General features: G+C 48.5%; 1 protein-coding gene across 1 annotated transcript in view; it reads left to right on the top strand.

The window, feature by feature from the left end:
• SYT6 (synaptotagmin 6) overlaps positions 1 to 23,742 on the top strand; it is a 35,458-nt gene that overhangs the window by 7,155 nt on the left and 4,561 nt on the right. The window contains exons 2-6 of the mRNA XM_062509824.1: positions 11,724 to 12,057; positions 14,649 to 15,207; positions 19,400 to 19,520; positions 20,385 to 20,556; positions 22,607 to 22,757. Of these exons, the coding sequence (XP_062365808.1) occupies positions 11,724 to 12,057; positions 14,649 to 15,207; positions 19,400 to 19,520; positions 20,385 to 20,556; positions 22,607 to 22,757 (1,337 nt within the window). The remainder of the gene's footprint in view (positions 1 to 11,723; positions 12,058 to 14,648; positions 15,208 to 19,399; positions 19,521 to 20,384; positions 20,557 to 22,606; positions 22,758 to 23,742) is intronic.

The following is a 23,742-nucleotide window of genomic DNA, read 5'->3' as shown; positions in this document are numbered from 1 at the left end:
ATCCTGCACCTCCAGTTTCTGGGTTTCCCGTGGGGGAGGTCCAGGCAATAAACTCCTCCAGAACATCTCAGGAGCTCAGGGAGCCCCTGGTGCTGGTGGGGCTCCATGTCCTGGGCAGGGGACACTCAGGAAAGCCTTTGGGAAGCTTTTCAGAGCTGCCTTGTCCCATGCTTGGGGTCTTCTGCCCACCCTGGCTGAGGTTTTGGGGTCCCCAGACTGTGTCCTATTGTGGAGCTAGATCCCAGGCGGAGACTTCCAGCACTGGGATGGGGAGAAACCCCAGTTCTGCTCCCTGCCAAGCTTTACCCTGAGATCTTTTCAAGGCAGCCCGGTTTTAGTGGGTTTTTGAGCCAAAATGGAGTCTGAGAGGGAGACACAGGGAAGCCTTTCCCCAGAACTGGATCCCACTGCGGGAAGTGAGGGACAGCGAGGTGGCAGCTCCAGGGTGGAGAGTCTGGGCACAGAGGCACTGCTGAGCCCAGCCTCGCTGGTGCCTCACAGCACACAGGGCTTTGGTCAAGTTTTTGAAAGGAAATTTCAAGTTCCAGGGTTTTTGGTTGCTCAAGGGAGCTGGGGAGAGAGCGAGAACTTTCACTTGTTCCGTTTGCTTTGCGCCCTGAGTCGCAATGGGATTTCTGCATGCCAGAAGTGTCTGGATCTCTGTGGTTTCCTCTCTGCCTGGCTCTGCTCAGCTCCAGCTCTGGCTAAGAGGCTTCCCCCGTGCTGGGCAGCCTCAGGCAGGCTCCCCTGGCACACAGGGCTCAGCTCAGCTCCTGTCTGTGCAGGGTCAAAGCCCAGGGGGATGAGGATGCTCGGCAGGGATTTAACCCCAGCCCTGGCCACCGTGTGTGTTCAGCACCACTGGGTTGTTTACAGATGTTGCTACAGCATATTGTGATAAAATGTCATGGGATTAACACACAGCTTTGTGCCATAATTGCATTCACTGTGGCTTATAATAGTTCATTAGCTTGTCATCAGTTAGGCAGAAAGCAATGACAACTCTTCCTATCACATTTATAATGCTCTAGAGAGCAGCTGATTAAGTCACAAAGTGACATAAATCACCAGGAAATGTTTCCTTCGGCTTGAAAAAGTTTTTTCTCTTTTTTTTGTCACTTTTGATAACAGAAATGCTGCATTTCTGACAGCACAAAGTTCCCCTTTGGGTTGCACATGCCAGCAGAAGTTTCAGTGACAAATCTGCAGCCTGGAGGGAAAGCCCAAACTGGTCAATAATGGCTGAAAACCAACATTTTTTGTGTTCAGGAGCCTGTGATGGGTCTCCTCTGGCCCAGCCACTTTACTAGGGGTCAGTTCTTGTCCCTGATGTCTCTCAGCACCGTGTGAAGCCCACAGTCACCAGTGGGATTTGTGGGTGGTGGTGGGAGAGCAGAGTTTTTTCTCCGGGTCCATCTGGGGAGAGGAAGCTGAGGATGGTCTGAGGGCTGTCCATGGGCAGAGCCAAGGTCCAGGAGGGAATCTGGGATGTCGGATACTCAGATTTGGTGTTGCAGCCCCGCAGGGCTGCAGCTTCTGTGGGGTTTCAGAGCTCTGTTCTGGCTGCTGTGCTGGAGGCTCCTCCTGCCCGGAGAGGCACAAAGTGCTCGTCAGCTGTTCAGGATTTTTGCCTTCTTTTTGGGCAATTAACTCTTTCTCTGTTCTATTTCACTGGGAAAAGCACATGCTCCAGGCCACCAAACTCTCATCTTACCTCACATCCCTTTCTTTGGTGTATTCTGCACTTCCATTTGGTTGGACTCGATGATCTTAGAGGCATTTTCCAACCTTAGTGATTCTCTAATTTGTAAGTGTTGATTTTTTTTTCCTTTTTTTTTTTGTTACATATTCACACAGGGATGTGAAGTGCCTCACAGCTGATTCTACACTTGTAAATCACCTTTGATGTGTCCCCCTGAATTACTCTGCTCCGATTTCCCTCTGGTTTTTTAAACTCCCCTGGGGCCTGGAGCAGCTCCCACTCTTGTGTCTGAGAGCATTTCCTCGTTCCCTGGGTGAAAGAAGGACCAAACCACGAACTGAAGAACACCAGGTGGCAAAGGGTTTGACAGTGTCTTTTCTCTGTTTAATGCACTCGTTCAATCAGCCCTGTGAGACCAGGAGGTGTGACAGTGCCCATCCAGGTGCAGAGGGGACAGGGACAGCACTGGCATCACCCACACCCCTGTGCTGCCTCAGCAGGAGCTTCAGCTGTAGCCTGGATATGTAGGCAAGGATAAAAACAACTCTCTTTGCTCCTTTCAGGCAGGGCACAATGCAGGTGACAGCTCGGGGCTGTCCCAGGAGCTTATCCTCTCACAGCCTGAGGTGCTGCAGGCTCCAGCACAACATGGGAAAGCCTCGGGGCTGTGGCTGGGGATGTTGGAATAAGGTTTTATTCCATGTGCAGGTTTATGGTTTAAGCATTTTCTTCTTAATTATAACTTGGAGTTTATGAAATTGGGGAATTTGCAAGTATTTGCACTAACGAGCTGAGAGCTGCTCTCCAGGACAGCAAATTCTCAGAGAAATCTCTGCTCTCTGTGACCACTGACAGCACCCAAGGGAGCAGCTGGAGCTGTGCCAGGGGAGTTTAGGTTGGATTTTGGGAAAGGTTCTTCCCCCACCCAGAGGGTGCTGGGCACTGCTCAGGCTCCCCAGGGAATGGGCACAGCCCCGAGGCTGCCAGAGCTCCAGGAGAGTTTGGACAAGGCTCTCAGGGGTGCACAGGGTGGGATTTTGGGGTGTCTGTGCAGGGCAGGGGCTGCACTGGATGATCCCTGTGGCTCCCTTACAGCTCAGGGCATTCCGTGATTCTAAATTATGAAACACTTAAAGGAACAACACTTGGGATGAAGTTGTCCATGTCTCCTGTTCCAGTTCATTTCCCAGCTACAGAACCACATCCCCACAAGAAATACAGCAAAAAGTGAGGAAAGCCCTGGCATTGCTCAGTGAATCAAATTCTGCCTGGCTGGGAGGGATGAGGCTGCTGTCTGCTCTTGGGCCATGGATCTGCCACTGGAAACACTGGATCCCTGCGAGGTCTCCATAGGAGGGGTTGTCTCCATCCTCAACGTGCAATAATGAGATGGTTTGAGTTTTATAGTCTTATATAATTACTCTCAAAATAGCTTCTGATTCATCCTCCCCTTTGAAGCTTATAGTTTGCATTCTGATAAGCTCTTGCATGGCAGGAACCCTGTGGTAGCAGCAAATTAATTTTTAAGAAGTTTTTTGCTGTCTAACTGAAACTTTGGCAGAGCCAGTTGGAGCATTCCTGTCCTGACCTTCCCAGGATCCATTTCCTGGCTGCGTGTGTGCAGGAGATGAGGAGGCTCTGTCAGGGTTCCTGGGGAGCATGTGCTGCCAGGAGGAAGCTGCTGGGAGCTGATAGTGCAGGACTCAGTGTCCAAGGACTGGGGAAGCACAGAAACAGGAAAAATCTCATTTTATCTTCCAGGGAGACTCCGTGGCTGGATGGGGCTTGGAGCAATCTGGGACAGTGGAAGGTGTTCCTACCCATGGCCGGGGGTGGAAGGAGATGAGCTTTAAGGTCCCTTCCAACCCAAACCATTCCATGATTCCACGATTCTCTGAATGCCTCCTTCCACAACATCTCCCCCCTGAGCATTCCCACCCCCCTGCTTTGAGAGAGGCCTTTGCCACTGAGCTCTCAGTGATTAACTGAGTGTAAAAGTGCTCAACAAACTGTGAGAACTTGTTTTCAATTCACATTCCCTGTGCTGTCTTCTGTGGAATTACTTGTGGTTGGTACGGAATAAAAAACAAAAGGATTGTCCAGAGCAGCTGGGACTGGCTACCTCCACCTGGAGAAACCTGTCCTGTGGTGCTGGGAGTGTGCACAGAGTGGTGGGGAGGGGTCTTTCAGGGTCTCCCTGGATATTTCATACCCTTGTTCAGCCCTGGACAGCTGAGAGGAGCAATCAGTGGTTTTTTACTTTCATTACCAAGAGAAAAAAACCATCCTGGTTTATGAGCAGGGATAGGACCAGAGGGAAGGGCTGAAGCTGTGCCAGGGGAGTTTAGGTTGGAGATCAGGAAGGTTCCTCCCCCAGAGGGTGCTGGGCACAGCCCCGGGGCTGTCAGAGCTCCAGGAGAGTTTGGACACCGCTCCAGGGATGCACAGATGGGATTTTGCGGTGTCTGTGCAGGGCCAGGAGTTTGACTGGATGATGCCTGTGGTTCCCTTCCAGCTCAGGATATTCAATAATTCTATGATTCTGCTTCTTTCTGGATGGCCATGGAGTCAAGTTCCTCTGTGACTCCATTTCCCTGACCCCAAACTCTCGGGGTGCAGCTCTGCCCTCGGCAGGGCGATGGTCCCTGTGCCCCCGAGGGATCCTGACCACAGCTGGGCTCTGGCTGCTCTGAGCAGGGTGTCCACAGTGACAGCTGGGATCATTCCCTGGACAGGAGAACCCTTTTAGATCCCTTTTTTGAACCCTGTGAGGGTCTAAAAAGCTGAGTTTTTGCCCCTCAGACCCCTCGGTGATCAATGGGGTCGGGTGTGGGGGATGCTCTGCAGCCCTTCCCACCTCCCACAGCATGAGATGAGTCTGAGGGGCAGCAGGAGCTCTGTCCCACCCACAACTGTGTCCTGACCTGGCCCTCGAACATCTGCTGAGAAGCTGATGGAACATCTCCCCCTCCCAGGACCCACCTCTGTGCTGTTTGAGCAGCACCCCCTGCGCTGCCAGGCTGCCTGTGAAAAGCGAATTGACGGCAGCCAGACTTTGAAGTGACAGCTCCTAATGACTCGTCTAGCTCAGGAATATTTCAGGGCATGTTCCTGTAGCTCCTGCCTGCCTGGAGAACACCACCAGCAAATCAAGAACTTGATGAAGTTTCAAATGGCAGCCAGATGGCAGCGAGGGGGCCTGAAATGTGGTGACAAAGCCATCAGCAGGGGATGGCACAGCGGGCACAACCACAGCACAGAGGGACAATCGGACAGTGGGCTGCAGTGCTTCCCTGTCACTGGCATGCCCTGTGCAGCCCCCAGTGCCCACAGCCTGTGAGCTCTGGGAACACAGAGCCTGCTGCTGCTGCAGGAATTGGGGTTGTGGGGGGTGGCAGGGACAGTCTGGTCTGTGCCTTTTGCTCTGCTACCATTCCCAAGGCCATGGCAGGCTTGGAGAGGGATGAGGAGCTGGCTGGGGACTGCACGGCGCTGCACTGCAGCTCACCTCTCACCAGCACAGCATCCCAGGATTTATAAGCCAGCCAGCTTCCTTTCCAGAATCCCTGTTTGCTAAGGGCTCTGCTGGCTGCTGCCCTCCCTGGTGCCCCTCAGGGTTTGCTCCGTGCTGTGTCCCCAAGGGGGACATCCCCTCTTGTCTCTGCAGTGCTGCTGGATGCTGCTGTGGGGTTCTAATACTTGATTTCTGTTCCACCCAGTCCCTGTTCCTTCCTCCAAAGCTGAGCAGCTTTGCTAAATAAACATCTCCGTGGCTGGGGTTTAATGGAACCCTTCCTCCTCTGCAGCTGCTGCCCTGTGCTCCCCCCTGCCCTCTCCCCTGAGTCCCACCACAGATCCCCGTGCCCAATTTCTGGCCCTCAGCTAATCAGGCTCATGTTGCTGATGCTCCTCAATCGACAGAAAATGAGATCAGCAGTTGGTGGGTGCCTCACATGGTCTGTGGTAGCCCCAGAGCTGCCTGTTCTCCTCCAGCAACGCCTCTTGTAGTAATCCATCACTTGAGTGTGTGCTCCCTGCAAAGAAACAGAACAATATATCCTCACAAACACTCCTGTGAGAGAGGAATGTAGCAGAAAATGGACAGGGAAGCCTGGAAGTGTCTGCTGGGGTGGTGTGAGTGATGCTTGGTGTGTGGCACTGGGGAGGCAGTCACCCAGCCAGGGTGAGTGAGGTGATCACCATCACCCCTGCTCGGGGCTCTCCACCTCCTGGAGCTGCCCTTCAGGAGCCTTGGCTGGGGGAGGATGTTCCCTGCTCCAGGCTGCAGCTCAGAATAGCCAGGAGCTGCTTTTACAGCTGAAGGGACCCCAGCAGGGAGCAAAGCAGCCCGAGCTCTCCCTGATGCCCAGATTTTCCATGAATCACCAGAGAGTTTGGGAGGAGGAACCTCTGACAGGGAAGGTGTCCCTGGGCTCTTGGCGGGGTCAGGCTGGTGGCTGTGCCTGGCAAAAGGTGGCAGAAGGTCGGGTCAGAGTGTCCCCACTGCCTTGGTGAGGGGCTCCAGGGCCTGAGGAAATGTCTGTGCCCTCACAGGTGACCAGGGGGTGAGAGGATTGTTGGAGTTGTCTTCACAAACAAGCTGTGGGTCTGCTGGTAGATAAAACCTGCGCTGAGAGATAAAAGAAACAATGGGAAGGATTCCACTGATTGATGCATGGGAAAAGATATTTGCCTTTACAAAGAAACTGTAGGTTTGCTGATAAATGAAATTGGATATTGAAAGATGAAAGAAGCAATGAGGAAAATTCATGACTTCTATAAGAATTAAAAATTATTAGAGGGGTGTCAGGCATCAGGTGTTCTGGGAAGTCTGTACCTCTCAAGTACCTCAGCGCATGGGAAAGAGAGAGGGAAATGTGGGTGGGAAATTGGGATAAAAAGGAGGCTGCATCCTCCAAAAATTCAAGAAATCTCAGGGGAATTCCCCATGGCCTCTCCTTTTATTAGAATAAAGCAAAAGGACTCATCTGTCTCCTTTTTGAACATAAACCTCTGGTGTTTTTGGATTAATTTTCCTGACAGAGGGAAGGGCACAGCCAGGTTCTGGGGGATGGTGGCATCACCCTGGTCCCACACTGCACCTCACTGAGAATTTCCAGCCTCTCGAACTTCCACTTGTGCCACTCCAACTTTGTCTCAATGCAACAGGTAGCTGGAATGACTAATGGCTGCTGGAGTGCTGAGAGAGCCATCAAACATGTTGTGTTTTCTCTGTGGGGAGTGGGTGGAAGGAAAGCTAAATTACATCTTTGGGATATTAAATATAACTCTGCACATTAAACTCGGAGTTATCCATGAATCTCTTTAATGACAGAGCAAGCTACTTCACAGCAGTAAAAGTCAATGTTGCCACAATTAGACCACTATTGTCTTGCAGTTAATAGACTGCTCTAATCATGACTTTGTCATATTATTAATCGCTTTCGGGTTGGACTTTGCTAATTATCCCCTTTGGTAACTCAGTTTAGGCATTAGGAATTCAGCAGGGACATCAAGCTGAAAGGCATTTGGGCCATATCTCTTCATTAGCTCCCATCCAGGATGAAACAAAAAGGGGGAGTTGTGCTGAGGAGCTGCTCTATGAGTCCATGGACACCGTGGTGGGGTGGGCTGGACTAACCAAGGAGTGTTTGCCCCTTCCTCAGTTTGCTTTTAGCTTCACAGTTTTAAACTGCAAACCACAGTTTGTTTGTCCTGCCCTGCGCCGTTTGTCTTCGATTTAAAGGCAGTAGGAAGTAGTGACCTTGGAAATGTTGCAGTTTTGAGCTTTTTGGTGTGGCTCAGTAGCAAGGAGTTTGGGTGTTACAAAACCAGTAAGAACACAAATCAAGAAGTCAAAGTCAAAGGAGAAAAGGGATCAGTTTTGGGAGACATTGAGAGAATCCTGTCTCGTTTGTGCTCTTGGTGTCCCCATCACTGTCAGCTCCAGGTCTTTTCTGTGGTGTTTGGGTGACCAGTGGGTTATAAAATAAGTATATAATAAATACATAAGCTTGATGGCCATTCGTAAATGTATCAGCTCAAGCAGGTAGATCACAGAATCACAGAATTGTGGAATGTTGAGGGCTTGGAATGAACATTAAAGATCATCTGGTCCCAAATCCCTGCCACAGGTAGGGACACCTCCCACTAGACCAGGTTGCTTAAGGTCTAGGCCTGGCTTTGAGCACTTCCAAGGGTGGATCCTGTCAGTGGCCATGTCCATCCCTTCCCTGTCCCTCGTTGCTCAGGAGGGAGCTCTGTCGCTGCTGCCCTGCAGCCAAACAGCATTTTCCAGCTGAAGGTTCCTCAGGGAAGCAGCGCTTGCTCCCAGGGGAGCCAGGCTGGAAAACAGCCATGTTAATTTGTGTTTGCAACCTCCTTCTTTTAGGCTTTATCTTTTCAATTACAAGTTGTAATAAGACCTACTTTCCAGTTTCCCCCATGTCTCCTGCGGGAGCTGGGGGAGGATGAGGGAGCAGCACTGAGTTCGACGGGGCCGGGGTGAGGAATGGCTGGAGCTGCCCTGCACTCCTACCACAGCACTCACCTGATAACAAAGTGGCAAATTACTGCGAATTTTTAAGAGGGCAACAGAATAAAACATAGTTCTTGTGTTTTTCCCTGTGGGACATTGCTCAGAATGATGATGTGACTCTCCCTTGTGAGCAGTTGGGATCTGAGCTGTTCCTGCATTAGACAGGATTCTTCAATCTGTCTTCAGATTCAAACCCTCCCTCGCTGCTGGATGCAGGCACATCCCTCTTTTCCCTCTTTTCCTCACACCTTGAATCCAAACCTTGAAAAAGGGGGGATAATATCAACCAAGGAGCTCATTCTTTCCCTGGGCTGAGGTGTCCTTTTGGGGGAACTGGCCTTGCCTCCACCAGGAATACCAAAGCAGCCTCTGGCCCTGGGGCATTTCCTGATAAGTGAAGAATGACCTTGTTTTTACAGTTTCTTGTCAGTTAAAGTACATTTAAAGCATAGCATTTTCGATACCAGGTATTTTTAAGAAAGTAACTGGTATTTCTAAATTAATAAGAGAAAGCTCATTAAATCAATGAAGGTCAACTCTGCCCAACTGATATTTAAGTTTAATAAGTCACAAGAAAGTCTTGGAGAATTCAATGTCATCTTCCAACAATCCAATATTCTAAGCAGGCAGATGCTTAAAAACTGTCTGTAAAATCCTGATCCCTTCCACTCGTGCTTTGTGTCAGCTGTCAGAGGAAGGAGTAGGAGGTCATGCATAAAAGTATCTGTGAATCCTGTCAGGTACATTATGAATGCCAGCCCTGCAAGGGGTGACAGGAACCAGGATCTTTCTCAAGCTGGCAACAGGTTTTCTGAAAGGATAATTGATTATTTCTGATGGTTTCCATAAATGAACCTGGTGTGCTGGCAGAGACATGCAGCCTATAAAACTCCTTGGAATGGGTGGAAATATATTTTAAAAATCTTCTCTGTCACGCAGCAATTCCCAGAAGTGAGAGATTCTGCATTGCAATGATTTCCTTTGTACCAACACAGACATATTTGCAAAAAGTCCAGGTTCTTGAGTTTTCTTATGAATGTTTGGCTCTGAGTTTCCTGGGCATAATTCCAAGATTTAACTCAAAGGATAGGGAAGTGGAACCTCTGTGCTCTTGGCTTTGGTGAAAATACATTTAGGCAAATCTCTGAGGAAGCTCTGCTGCTGACTGGTACAACCTTATTTATTATTGAGTAAGATGGGACCTGTTTATTCACCCCAGTAGCGATCTGTGTTTCCACCTTGGAGTTACAACAGAAAATAAATTACTTGCACAGGAGGCTGGGAAGGGAAAGAGAAGTTGCAAAAATCTCTGGGTGACATTTATACTTCCCATCCCATCCCATCCCATCCCATCCCATCCCATCCCATCCCATCCCATCCCATCCCATCCCATAAATCCCATCCCATCCCATCCCATCCCATCCCATCCCATCCCATCCCATCCCATCCCATCCCATCCCATCCCATCCCATCCCATCCCATCCCATCCCAGTCAAAACCCCACAGGCAGCCAGGGAGCTCTGCCTGGGCTCCTTCTGGATTTGCTAGGCTCAGTAATTTTGTGGAAAAACAAAATCCTCCGGGACATCAGAACAGCAGATGGCTTCCCAGGCTGGCTTGTTGGGGTGTGGATGTCACATTTTGTGTTTGATGCTGCCTGGAGATTTCACTTACAGCAGCTTATGTGAGAATCCCAAGTTTGCAGTGGCTGCTGCATTCCCAGAGAGACCTGAGCAAAATCTGATGATACAAAAGTGCTCCTGAACACTTTGCTGTCGTGGTTCACCAGTGGTGGGTGGGGGGTTTGTTGTTTTGTTGTGGTTGTGGGGTTTCTTTCCATAATTTTTAAATTCAGCTATTTATTCAAGATTAAAAACCTAGTCTTTCCTCATATTTCATGGATTTTTCTCAGCCTTAACATCAAGGCAAGGTTAGATTGGAGGTCTGAGCAACCTGGTCTAGTAGAAGGTGAGCAGGAAGCAGGAGGTGGAATGAAATTATTTTCAAGGTTCCTTCCAACCCAAACCATCCTGTGATTTTATGATTAAATGCCTTTTTACAGCTGTACAAAACTAAATTATATAATCAGAGAGAACAGAAGGTGTTTTATGGCTCCTGTTTAAGGTAAAGCACACCAGGAATCACATTTAGAGCAGCTGTGATGCAGCACAGAGGGGAGCTCTGCAACTCAGAAATGCTCAGGGCACCCACCCCGTTCCTTGGGGCTCAGGTAGGGAATTCAAATTCACACAAAACATTTATGGTCCAAGAATAGACATAAATAGGGTGGGTAAGAGGTAATGCTTGTTCCATATAAACTTTGGGGGGATTTGGTGTTTTTTTTGTTTGTCTTTCTGTCCTTTCTTTTATTTGGGTAATTTAAGGAGTGTCGCTTTACTGGGCACTGCAAATAACACAGCAGGCAATCAAGGAATTGTCCATGAGCTCAGAGCAATCCCTGTTGGAATTGTCCACAGTCCTGACACTGCAGGCTTGCCTCCGGAGCAAAACCTGCTTCCATCATTGGGGGCTGGTATTCCTTGGAATCCTGAGCTCTCAGAGTTTTGGTCTGGATGGGAATCTGGGAATTAATGCACTGTAGGAAGAGAAGCAAAAGTAGTCAATGTTTTCTCTTTGTGCAGTGCTGTGAATCATTTCACAGCCTAGATTATATATATATATGTATATATATATATTGATATACACACACACATATATATATATATTCCATTTTTCCTGATTCACCAGCCACACGTATGGAAGTTCTTTCCTCTCCAGGGAAAGACTGAAATACACCACACATGAGGTAAAAGTGTCTCAGAGCATCAGAGCACACAGACACAGCTCCTGTGCTGTTCAGAGTGAGGAAGGCTGTGTAGCACTTTCTCCTGCTATGTTTGGTTTCTCTGCATCAGCAGCTTGTGATTATTTTTCCCTTGGTGTTGGTATTTACTTTTTATTCCCTGTGGGCACATCTGGACAAGATGTGGGTGCTGATTGCACAGTTACAATCCACTTCCAGGACCCTGGTAGATGGATTTTTTCATTACTGTGCCTGAGCAGCTGTGACACGAAGCACAAAGGCACTTTCTGTGGTACAGCATTCGTTTCTACCCATTTCTATCTACCCGCTTGTTTCTATCATGGAATTGTACAGATCTTCCTGATTTCAGACTCAGCAGTTTGCTGATGCTCAGAGCAAACCAGGGATGGTATTTTATAGCCAGTTTAAGCATCAGGGTGTAAAACTTCACAGCTCTGCCCATATGGAGACACCCATTTTCTCCCCAGGTGTGTCCCGAGCCTTTCAGGGGGTGCTCACTTGAGCTTGGCTCTGGCTTGAGGAATATACTGAGAGCTCTCCATCAGTTGTGATTTAAGTCAGTTTGGACCATTTCTTCCTTTTACTTATGATCTTCTCACCATCTGTGTGTTCTTTTCTTCTTCCCCATCCCTCCCTGTCGCTGTCCTTCTCTCCCTCAGAGCTCTCCGTCAGCCTCCTCGCAGTGATAGTTGTAGTGTGTGGCCTGGCGCTGGTGGCAGTGTTTGTGTTTCTCTTTTGGAAGCTGTGCTGGGTTCCCTGGAGGAACAAAGCCCTTTCCTCCCACCTGGCCGTGCTGCGCAGCGAGGCAGGTGACAAGGACAGCATGGCAGACAAGCTCAAGGACACGGGGGCCATCAGCTTCCTGGAGGCGGCCGTGAAGATCAGCCACACGTCCCCAGACATCCCTGCAGAGGTGCAGATGTCCATGAAGGATCACATCATGAGGCGCACGCGGATCCAGAGACAAACCACAGAGCCAGCATCTTCCACCAGGTGAGGGATGGGATGGGATGGGATGGGATGGGATGGGATGGGATGGGATGGGATGGGATGGGATGGGATGGGATGGGATGGGATTTATAGGATTTATAGGATTTATGGGATTTATGGGATGGGATGCTCAGCCTGGAGGAGCCTGAGGTTGCAGTTCATCGGGGGCTGCAGCTGCTCCTAAGGGGCAGCTTCAATCTCTGTGACAGAGACAGGACCCAGGGAAGGGCTGGAGCTGTGCCAGGGGAGTTTAGGTTGGAGATCAGGGAAGTTTATTCCCCCAGAGGGTGCTGACACTGCCCAGGCTCCACAGGGAATGGGCTGCCAGAGCTCCAGGAGAGTTTGAACACTGCTCTTAGGGATTTACAGGGTGGGATTTTGGGGTGTCAGCGCAGGAGTAAGAGCTGGACTTGGTGATCCTTGTGGATCCCCTCCAGCCTAGGAATTTCATGATTCTGCTGGGTAGGAATGGGGTGCTCGGCAGGAATGGGGTGCTCAGCAGTAACACTGTTCTGTGAGCAGCTGGAGGTGGGAGGATTGTTGGATGGAGCCAGAGGTTCGTATACCATCAGGGAAACTAAAGAGAGCACCTACATACCAGATTGCTGTCCAAAGCTTGGCCATTAACCTGTGAATGTGTTATGACTGGCTCACTGTGGCCCTTTTAAAAAATCGGGGATTTGAGCCCTATTACTGCAACTTGACCTCATTGTGTCAAGTCACCCGCACACTTTGGCCACTTTAATTTTGTTCCAACATGAGAAGCATGCTGAAGCATCAATGATGTACCCTGTCAGACAGAATTAGACCTTTTGGCTCTCCCTCACTGTTGTGGCTCCTGGCAGAAACAATTAGATCAGCACAATTGATGGATCGCTCGCTGCTCCAGCCCAGAACCAGCTGCACTCGGTGCTTGTGCTCAGATGGGGACAGAGACAACATCATCCTCAGGAAGTCAGGGAAAGGCTGTGTGAACCTTAGGACACCCTCTCAGCTTGGCTACTGAGGAGAGATTTAGATTAGATGTTAGAAAGGGGTTTTTTACCCAGACTGGGCAGTGCTCTGGAACAGGATTCCCAGAGAAGCTGTGGCTGCCCCATCCCTGGAAGTGTCCAAAGCCAGGTTGGAGCAACCTGGGATAGTGGAAGGTACCCCTGCCCACGGCAGGGGGTGGAATGAGGTGAACTTTGGGATTCCTTTCCAACACAAACCATTCTGTGAAATGCAGCATCTCTCCTTGACACAGAGGGCGGTGAGACAAGGACAGGAAAAAGGATCACAGGGTCCTGGCTGTGCCCCAGCACTTCTGTTTGCCTGGCTGGCCATGCCTGGGATGTGCACAGGAGTGTGACAGGGAAATCAGGCACTGCTCAGAAAATTGGCTGCACTTTTGCAGGATTAGTGAGGCACTGATAACAGCCCCCTGTTTGAAGGAGCTGAGTTAGATCAGCACGGTGCCACCTCCATTTGTGAGCCACACTCTTTTATTTATCCACACTGCTTTTTTTGGGCAGCTGATTCCCTCTCTGCATGCACACGCTCCCTCTGCTTTTATTACACCTTTCCAGCAGAGGAGAAAAAACCCTCAGCCAGTCTGAATTAGGACAAACAAAGTGGGACTTGGCTGTACGTGGGCAGGTTTCAAACTCACTTTCTCCTTGGCAGGTTCCTCTGATTCACAGCCCAGCCTAACCCTGTCCAAAATACCTCTGAGGAACCTGCCAAGATCTCTAAGCACCACATATCACTGAAGGCTGTAGAGTTCTTAGTTTGGTTAAATAACTCTATAAACTGCTCTTGTAAACACCAGATAATCTGAAATAATGCCCTCAGTCCACAGAAAGCTTTTATGCTTTGTTCAGATAAAGCTTTGCTTACATTCAGCTTTTGCAGGAGGGGAGCTCAAGGCAAGAGATGCTTCCCGACGAGGCTGTGCCTCCCTGTCAACAATTATCTATCAATTTCTGATGAGTCTGTTGGAAAAGTCTGGAAGCAGCAATGCCCAGCAAAGCCAGGCTGGACAGGGCTTGAAGCAAGCTGATCTAAGAGAAGGTGTCCCTGCCTGTGGCAGGGGATACAATGAGATGAGTTTTAAAACCCTCTGAACCCAAACCATTCTGTGGTTCTACGAATAAAGCCTCACCTTCTGAACTGGTTGTGGCTCTCTCTCCAGAAAAAAAAAAAGCAAATAAAAAAGGGGATTTTTGGCCTGAGAGAGCTTAGTGCCAGTATCTTGAAAGTATAATAAGGGTGGGGAAAGTCTCCATGTGGTGCTGTCTGTCTGTCTGTCTGCAGTTTGGGTAAGGAGCTGTTGGGGCCCATCTGTTCAGCTGTGGCTGTGACTCGTGCCACAGGTGAGGAAACACAGTTTGTGGTAAATACCCAGGAATTTAAGAGATGTGCTGGACTGGTTCCTTGAGGGGTTTTGGAGGTGCTCCCCTCTGTTCACCTCCATACCATACATGGTTTCCATGCAGAGCTCAGGAACACCGATAGAACTCGTCCTGTGCTCTCTTGCTTTCTGAGTCCAGGGGTGAAAAAGCAGAGCCATGTGCCTGGAAACCCAGAGAGCTGTTGGTGTGTCCCTCCCGCAGGCACATCTCCTTCAAGAGGCACCTGCCCCGGCAGATGCACGTGTCCAGCATGGACTATGGCCTGGAGCCGCCGGCCGTGGCCGAGCAGCCCACCAGCATCGGCCGCATCAAACCCGAGCTCTACAAACAAAAAACCGTGGACACCGAGGACCCCAAGAAAGAGGCGGAGAAAACCTGTGGGAAAATCAACTTCACCCTCAAGTACGACTACGAGAACGAGACGCTGACCGTGCGAATTCTCAGGGCTTTTGACTTGCCAGCCAAAGACTTGTGCGGCAGCTCGGATCCCTATGTGAAGATCTACCTCCTGCCCGACCGCAAGCGCAAGTTCCAGACACGAGTGCACAGGAAGACCCTGAACCCCACCTTTGATGAGTCCTTCCACTTCCCCGTGCCCCACGAGGAGCTGGCGAGCAGGAAGCTCCACCTGAGCGTCTTTGACTTTGACAGGTTCTCCAGGCACGACATGATTGGAGAAGTTATCTTGGAGAACCTGTTCGAGGACTCAGACCTCTCCCGGGAGACTTCCATCTGGAGGGACATCCAGTACGCCACAACGGTGAGCGTCTGCTGGGCATGGTGGGGGTTCTCCATGGGGATAAATCCTTCATTTCTCCTTCATTTCAGTCTTTCGTGGCTCCCAGCTGATGGGTTCCTGGCCTCCTGTTAGCCCCAGGGACCCCCAGCCGTGGCACAGCTCTCTGCCATGTGCACATGTGATGCCTTAGAGTGGCTACCTAGATCAGAGTTAAGAGAATAAAGTGGGGGTTTATTAAAGGCCTTCAATAGATACACCTTGGGCAGTCAAAGCCTCCCAGAGACTATACCCAAGATGGGCAGTGGCCATGAGTTATCTCAGATGGAAATATCGATCTATTTGCATATCAGAGGTTAATTGTCCAATTATAGCTTCAGGTAATGAAGTCGTATTTCCCCAGTTTGCTTCCACCCCCCAGTTCACTTCTGTTTATACTTTTTGGCGCCTGAGGCAGAGGGTGTCCTTGGTTCTCAGGTGTGGAAGGATTATTTGGGCTGACAAAAATGTGAAGAGACCTTATTAACACTATATATGGAGTTCAGAGTTATACACTAGTGCAGTACAGGATCTGAAAAATATAAAAGCTAAAAGCTTAAGGCATTACATGATCACAGTAAGGAAGAGCTCTGCGGGCAGCACCAGCCCCTTGGTGCTGAGAGATGTTTGAAGTGCTGTTGGCAAATCTTCCAGAGCTAGATTTGTGTTTCTTAGTAATTCTGTTGAATTCCCTCTGGAAGAGAAGCCAAGCCTCAGAAAGGAGAAGTCCCAGCCCCATCCGTGTCACACGGAGCGGGCAGGAGAAGCCAAGTGCTCACATTGATCACTGAGTGCAGAGCAGTGACATTAACCTCTCCATAATAGCTGTCTGCTCTTCCACTGCCCTCCCAGGAGGATCTGGCTGGTCCTCAGGGAGAATGAACAATTGAACTGCTCTGTAGCTGGACACCAAATCAGCCGTTGTCATTGTCATTTCACATTGTTATTTCTGAGACTGAAAGATGAGACATCCCCACCCCTGTGGCTGGAAGCGTGGGCCCTGTCACATCTTTCCTGGTGACTGGCAGAATGCCACAAATTGCAAAAATCTGTCCTGCAGCTTCCCTCGTAGCTCATCTCATACCTTTGCTCCCCTGCTTTCTGTGCTGAGGAGGGATCTGTCAAACATAAATATTTATTGTGGCCAGCAGTGCCACAAGACAGCTGATTTGTAACTCCAGTGCTTTTTTTTCACGCCGCCATGTTCCCCACCAGCTGTACCCCTTGGTGACTTCCACTAGTGCTCGTTCTTCTGCTGCAGAATGTTCAGAACTTTCTGACAGCCCTGTGAAGTCCAGCAGGTGTGCACAGCCCTGTGTCCTGTGCTGCTGTGCCCAATGGGGACACGGTCCCACGGCACTCGGGGGACACGGGGTGCACGCAGCTCATCACCCTGGAAGGGGCTGGAGCTGTCCTGGGGGGCACGGAGAGCTTTGCCCTGCCAGCCTGAGGACACAGGCATGGAGGTGGTGCCTGCCAGGCAGCCTGGGGCAGCGCTGGGAGCGTGCTGGGAGCTGCTGCTCTGCTGCCTTTTGAGCATCTTGCCTTCGAGGGCTGTGGGAAGGAGGCACAGGATCAGTCATGAGGAAAGCAGCAGTTTGAGTTAGCAGGGTGCTCACAGCTCTTGGCTTCCAACACGCAAACAGCCACGGCTGTTATGACTGATGGGTGGTAATGAAGGCAGAAATGGTGGCAGAGAGGCAAGCAGGCACCAGGCACATCCTTCACCCGGAGAGGGGCTCCTGGAAGGGGAGCAAAGTGCACCTGATGTCCTGATGCCTTCTGGAGGAACCCGCCTGTTGGTTCTGCAAGCAATAGTGGATGTTTTCCTGGCTAAATAATCTCATTTAATGGAGGAAAAGCCCTTATCTCCCCACAAAAACAGAGATACAGCAGCAGGAGGGTTGTTGAGGGAAAAGCCTCCAGAGAAGGTGTCAGGGGAGTAGAGCCAACCCCATGCCCAAGATGTGCTGAGCAGGAGCCTGGCACAGACATGTCCAGCACGACGTTTGGCTCCATCCTCTCATCCTCTCTGTGCCATTCTTAAGGAATGTGCTGCTCCTGGAACATCTCAGCCAGCTGTAGCACACCCAAGGACATTTCTGTTTAATCAAAATTGAGAAGGGTAAATACAGTTTGCATAAAACCCCAAGAAAGCTCTGGGTGCCGAATAATGCATGAGATCAATGGTGTGGGTAGGAGGGTAGGAACACACTTAAGCACTGATCTGGTCAAATAGCCAGCACTCAGCTACTTAATTAATGACTGTACAGCTTGTGAATCAGGAAAACATCTTTGGTTTCAAGTCTATTGATTCAGAGCTTCCATTATTTCCTGAAAGGTACTGATATGAATTTTGGAAATGTCCCAATGCCTATAATCTGCAAGAAAATAATGTACCCACAGGACATGCTTTGCTCTCTTGTATTTATGGTTACAAAAAAAAAATCTCTTGACCTGATACAGTGAGGTCAAAGAACAATTTATGTTCATTTTATACCCTGAATGGGTCCTCTCAGTGCAAGGAGAGGAATAGAAGATGAGATAGTGTCCAGAGGGTGCTGTCACCATCTCACACAGGGCTGCTCTCTTCTGACATCTTGTATAAGGTCTCCTGCCCTCGTCCCTCCCACACCAACTAAGAACAAAGAATGCATGAAAGAACAGACCCAATCAAAATTTTATATAATATTCATTAGTATTCTGCACATCTAAGTGGAATAAAGATTTAATCTTTGCCTTACCTGAGAATGAGCAGGAAATAATTTGGCAAAAACCTCATCCATCAACAAGATCTATTCCCCTAGCACTTAGCAAAGCTTTAAGTGCATTTACTTGTCTTTCTAGTTCCATCACTCTACCCCTAACAGCTACAATTTCTTTTCAGCAGATCATTATATCACATTGAAAGGAACCAAACACAGTTTCTGAAAATAAATGGGTTGTTTGCTCTACAGATGTGGGATCTGTATGTTGAAAATAAGATTTTTTTAAAAGATCCATTTTTAGGAGGTGTTTGGAAATTGTTCTGCTGACTCTGGATAATGATGCTTTCTAGTTTAAATAAGACATTTGGTTTGTTTATTTTTCCCTGAATTCCCATGGGCAAGACAATGATGGAAAGAGCTTTTAGGAGGTGTAGTCGATGAAGCTGCAGGTACAAGAAGTGCTAAGAGCCATGGATAAAAGTTATTTGATGGGGCACTAAAAGAGTAAATTGTGTTGGCCTCTGAGTAATCCAGAAGTACCAAACATTTCTGAGTGCCATCTGCTGGTTAATTCCCCATTAATACTCTCACACACACAGCTCCACGTTGTGCCAGCTCCTTGGGGGCATCTCAGAGGGCTTGGTGCTCCAAATGTAGGCACATCACTAACTAAAAGCCCAATGGCCCCTTCTTGGTTGTCTTCTGGCTTAAAACTTTGACCCCCCAGTTGGTAACTACCCCAAAACTCACCCAGCTTCAGAGAAAACCACTGTGTTTCTCAAAGACATTTTAATTTTATGCAGAAATATTGGGCACTGTCAGTCATAAACCTTTATTACTGAATTCATGCCTGCCCACAGCAGGGGGTTGAAACTAGAATATATTCCAGGTCTCTTCCAACCCAAACCAGTCTGTGATGTTGTGGACTGATGGCACTGGCTGTCACAGAAAGTTTCTGAGGAGTTTGTTCTAGTACCCAGCCAGAGAACATGACACCACTGCATGTCAGGAGCTCATCTTTCTGTCTCCTTACTGTTTTTGGCACATTCCTAGAGGATCCAGGCACTAAAGACATGTACTGTACATTCAAAGAAGACTTGATACTAATTTGATTTCCTCAGTGCATTGATTTGGTGTGAGATATCCCATCTCCTCTGTGTGAGCAGTGGAGCAGGAGTGCATCAGCTGTGCATGAGCTGTGCATAACTGGGAGGTTGCAATAGGAAACACAGGCTCCAGTGAGGGAGAAGAAGAGTGTCCTTAACTAAGATGTGGAGGTCTAACTGATTTTTCCCATTCTCTGTATTCATTTTAAGCCAAATGGTGTTGGGGAGCTCTGGATTCACCACCACCACCACAAAGTGCCCTTTGCTCCAAATGGCAGAGCAGAGGAAATGCTGGGGTGGAGGAGAAGGCACCTGGCTGGTTCTGCCTGTTTCCAATAAAATGTGTTCTCTGTTTTATTGAAGGAAAGCGTGGACCTGGGCGAGATCATGTTTTCCCTTTGTTATTTGCCAACTGCAGGTCGACTCACCTTAACAGTCATTAAATGCAGGAATCTCAAAGCTATGGACATTACAGGTTACTCAGGTGGGTGTTTGGTGACTGAGGAGGGCACCCTGGCATCCACATTTCCTCCTCTTCCTTCACTGGATTCCCCAGTAGATGGTGGGTGAACCATCACAGAAATACCTGGAAAAGCTTCGTCCTTGTTTTAAGTGCAAACAAGATTTTTAAAGTAGAATTATCTGTCACTTGTTTCCCATCCCACTGGAGGGTTTGCAGGGCCAGAGCTCTAATCTATCACTTGGGTTTCACACTTAGATCTCTTGGAACACTTTATAGGCAGAATCAACTCTTTCACCCCAAGATCAGGAAAGGATCATGGGCCACCTGGATAAATCCCACTGGAATGTGCATTCCCCTGTACAGTGGCCAGTAGTCAAACCTGAGGATCACAGCCACCTGAAGACTGTTTGCATTTGCAGTTTCAAAGAGCTGACTTGCAAAATCAGAGTGCACAAATTCTGGTTTTCATCATAAAACCCAGTCTCTTTTCCGTACACCAACTTCAGGGTATTTGAATTTCATTGTACAAAGAGCAGTAACAGCAGAGACCTTTGCAGAAAATGTTTCTGCTCAGCTGGAGCTTAATGCCATATGAAATATCTGAGAATTGAGACTTCAGGTAGAGCCAGCTCAGCCCTTCTGCAATAATAATAATGTAGTGCTGGTTCTCTGGTGCCTGAACCTCAGGTCACCACCCACACCAGTATGAGAAATAGAGAATTTTACTGGTCTGCAAAGAAGCTTTTTTCAAAAAGTCCATTTGAAGAACACCTCTGGCTCATGGGAACTCACAGACCATCCTCTGATAAAGCTGTTTCTATATTGCAAAGGTAACAGAGCACACCTCCATCAACAAAAGGTCTTTTCCTATCTCTTCCTCCCTAGATCCATATGTCAAAGTGTCTTTGCTCTGTGATGGGCGAAGGCTGAAAAAGAAGAAAACCACCATAAAGAAAAACACACTTAATCCCACCTACAATGAAGCAATAATCTTTGACATTCCCCCTGAGAACATGGATCAAGTCAGCCTCCTTATCTCCGTCATGGATTATGATCGGTAGGTGGGAGGCTCTGGAGAGCTGGAGGGGAGAACATCCCATTGGGTGGTGATTTTCCTGCTCAAATGCAATTTTCCACAGAGTTTTCCACAGCCTCGATGGCAGAGCACCTATCTGTGGTGATTTATTGCTACAGTGACATTGATATTTATGGTTATGGAAAAATAACAAGTTTGGCAAAGCTGGTCCTTGCTTTATGGCCTTTCCTTGAGCAAGTGCCATGTTCCCCTTGGTTATTTACTTGTCCTGCAACCCATTTTAGAAAGCAAATAATGTCAGTCCTAGCAGCACTGGGTGTATGAATTATGCATTACTGAACCTGGGGTTGTTCTTCCTGTAAAGCACTACTCACACCTCTGTGTCTGTACTGACCTCCAGAAATAATTTAAAAACTGCTGTAATTACCTGTGGTGATGGCAGTGCTGGGGCAGACACCACAGCCCAGGCTCACTATAATATTGACTGGAGCTGGGTCAGAGACAGACGACATGACTCCCTGGGATCCATGTGCCAAAAAGCACTTTATTCTTGTGAACCCTCCTTAAATAGAGGGCTTGGATTTCTCAGGTATGCAGATATGGTTGGTTACGGTCCCAGTCACTCATTTCCTTGGCCAATGATAAATCTGCACTTAGGGTTCCATAGATTGGCTGGGATTCTCTGTATTTGTTCAAATCCATCCCATCATCACTCACCCAGTTATCTGCCTGCTTACAGGCTGGTTTAAGTTTAGACTTCAGCTTTAGGCCAGATGCAGTGTGCAATGTGACAGCTCAGCAGCAGCAGGGTCCAGGTTTTGCCTGGCCAGGTGTGGGCAGCCTGAGGTATGGATGGATGGATGGATGAAGGATGGATGGATGAAGGATGGATGGATGATGGAGGGATGATGGATGGATGATGGATGGATGATGGATGGATGGATGGATGATGGATGGATGGATGATGGATGGATGGATGGATGGATGGATGGATGGATGGATGATGGATGGATAGATGATGGATGGATGATGGATGGATGAATGGATGATGGATGATGGATGAATGATAGATGGATGATGGATGGATGGATGGATGATGGAAGGATGGATGGATGGATGATGGAAGGATGGATGGATGATGGATGGATGATGGATGATGGATGATGGATGGATGATGGATTGATGGATGGATGATGGATGGATGATGGATGGATGATGGATGGATGATGGATGATGGATGAATGATAGATGGATGATGGATGGATGGATGGATGATGGAAGGATGGATGGATGGATGATGGAAGGATGGATGGATGATGGATGGATGATGGATGATGGATGATGGATGGATGATGGATGGATGGATGGATGATGGATGGATGATGGATGGATGATGGATGGATGATGGATGATGGATGAATGATAGATGGATGATGGATGGATGGATGGATGATGGAAGGATGGATGGATGGATGATGGAAGGATGGATGGATGATGGATGGATGATGGATGATGGATGATGGATGGATGATGGATGGATGGATGGATGATGGATGGATGATGGATGGATGATGGATGGATGATGGATGGATGGATGGATGGATGGATGGATGGATGGATGGATGATGGAAGGATGAATGGATGATGGATGATGGATGGATGATAGATGGATGATGGATGGATGATGGATGGATGGATGGATGATGGATGGATGAATGGATGATGGATGATGGATGGATGATGGATGGATGATGGATGGATGATGGATGGATGGATGGATGGATGATGGAAGGATGGATGGATGGATGATGGAAGGATGAATGGATGGATGGATGATGGAAGGATGGATGGATGGATGGATGATGGATGGATGATGGATGAATGATAGATGGATGATGGATGGATGGATGGATGGATGGATGGATGGATGGATGGATGATGGAAGGATGAATGGATGACGGATGATGGATGGATGATGGATGGATGATGGATGGATGATGGATGGATAATGGAGGGAGGGAGGGTGTTGGAGGGATGGATGGTGATGGTGCTGCTTCTCTGTCATTCTCAGGGTGGGCCACAATGAGATCATTGGGGTTTGCCGCGTGGGGGTCAACGCCGAGGGGCTGGGCAGAGACCACTGGAACGAGATGCTGGCTTACCCCCGCAAGCCCATCGCCCACTGGCACCCGCTGGTGGAGGTGAAGAAATCCTTCAAAGAGGTGTGTGGGGTTGTCCTTTTTTCCTGTGCCTGTGCTGTGTGGGAGTGGGCTGGCTCCAGGCTTTCCAAGAGCTCTTGCTCTCGCCTGGGATGTTCTGAGCAGAGCTGAGGGAATTTTCTCACCAGAAATGAACTCTAGAAGACAAGCACTTCTGTATTGCCTCAAAATAGCTCCTCGAGCTCACAAGCAAGACTGAGGAGAACTGTATTTACAGATGTGACTGTTACATTTTGGGTTTTTTCTTTTCTTTTGCCTTTTCTTTTTTTTTTTCTTTTCCATTTTAAATTAGAGATTGAGAGCAGTAAGGAAAGAGAATGCTGCTCTGATTGCAGAACAAATTGTCCAGGGATATTGCCTATTTCAAGTTTCAATTTTTCATCCTAAAAGATTTTTCTGTTGACTCATCTCCGAGCCTTTGAGGGAGAATAAATAGAACAAATGTAATTGCTCTAAGCATCTCTAGAGAAAGAGATTGACTTGATGCAGCCCCAGATGATAAAACAGGGCTGAAATGCCTGGGTACCATTTCGACCATCTCTGGCATTTTCTTCCCCCTTGCACTCCAATTTCTCACGCTTCTATAGAGCTCTTTGGCTTTGCCTGATTTAGGTCATAATTTCTGGAGGAGAGAGATGTGGAAAAGGGCACACACGCCTTTGACACTTCAAGTATGAGAAAAAAGCACCAACATTTGAGGTCAGTGATACGATAACAAAGGCAATAAAACCTCCCACTGTATCTGGGGCTGAGGAGGTATTTTCCCTCAAAGCCACAGAATAAGTACTTAAAAAGCATCTCATTTTCCCCTTGAATTCAGTGCTGAGCTGCACTGAAAGGCAGACACTGGGCTTGCTGAGACTCCACAGCAGTGTGAATTAGTGTATAAACCCTGTCTTTCTTTGAAATCTGCTCTTTCCTCCAACAAGATTGGGAGGGGAGGCCCTGGCACAGGTTGCCCAGAGCAGCTGTGGCTGTCCTGCCCCTA

Source organism: Cinclus cinclus, chromosome 27 (assembly GCF_963662255.1).
Source record: "Cinclus cinclus chromosome 27, bCinCin1.1, whole genome shotgun sequence".
Lineage (NCBI taxonomy): Eukaryota > Metazoa > Chordata > Aves > Passeriformes > Cinclidae > Cinclus > Cinclus cinclus.
The sequence above is the reverse complement of the archived record's forward strand: the minus strand, read 5'-3'. Positions and strand labels throughout refer to the sequence as shown.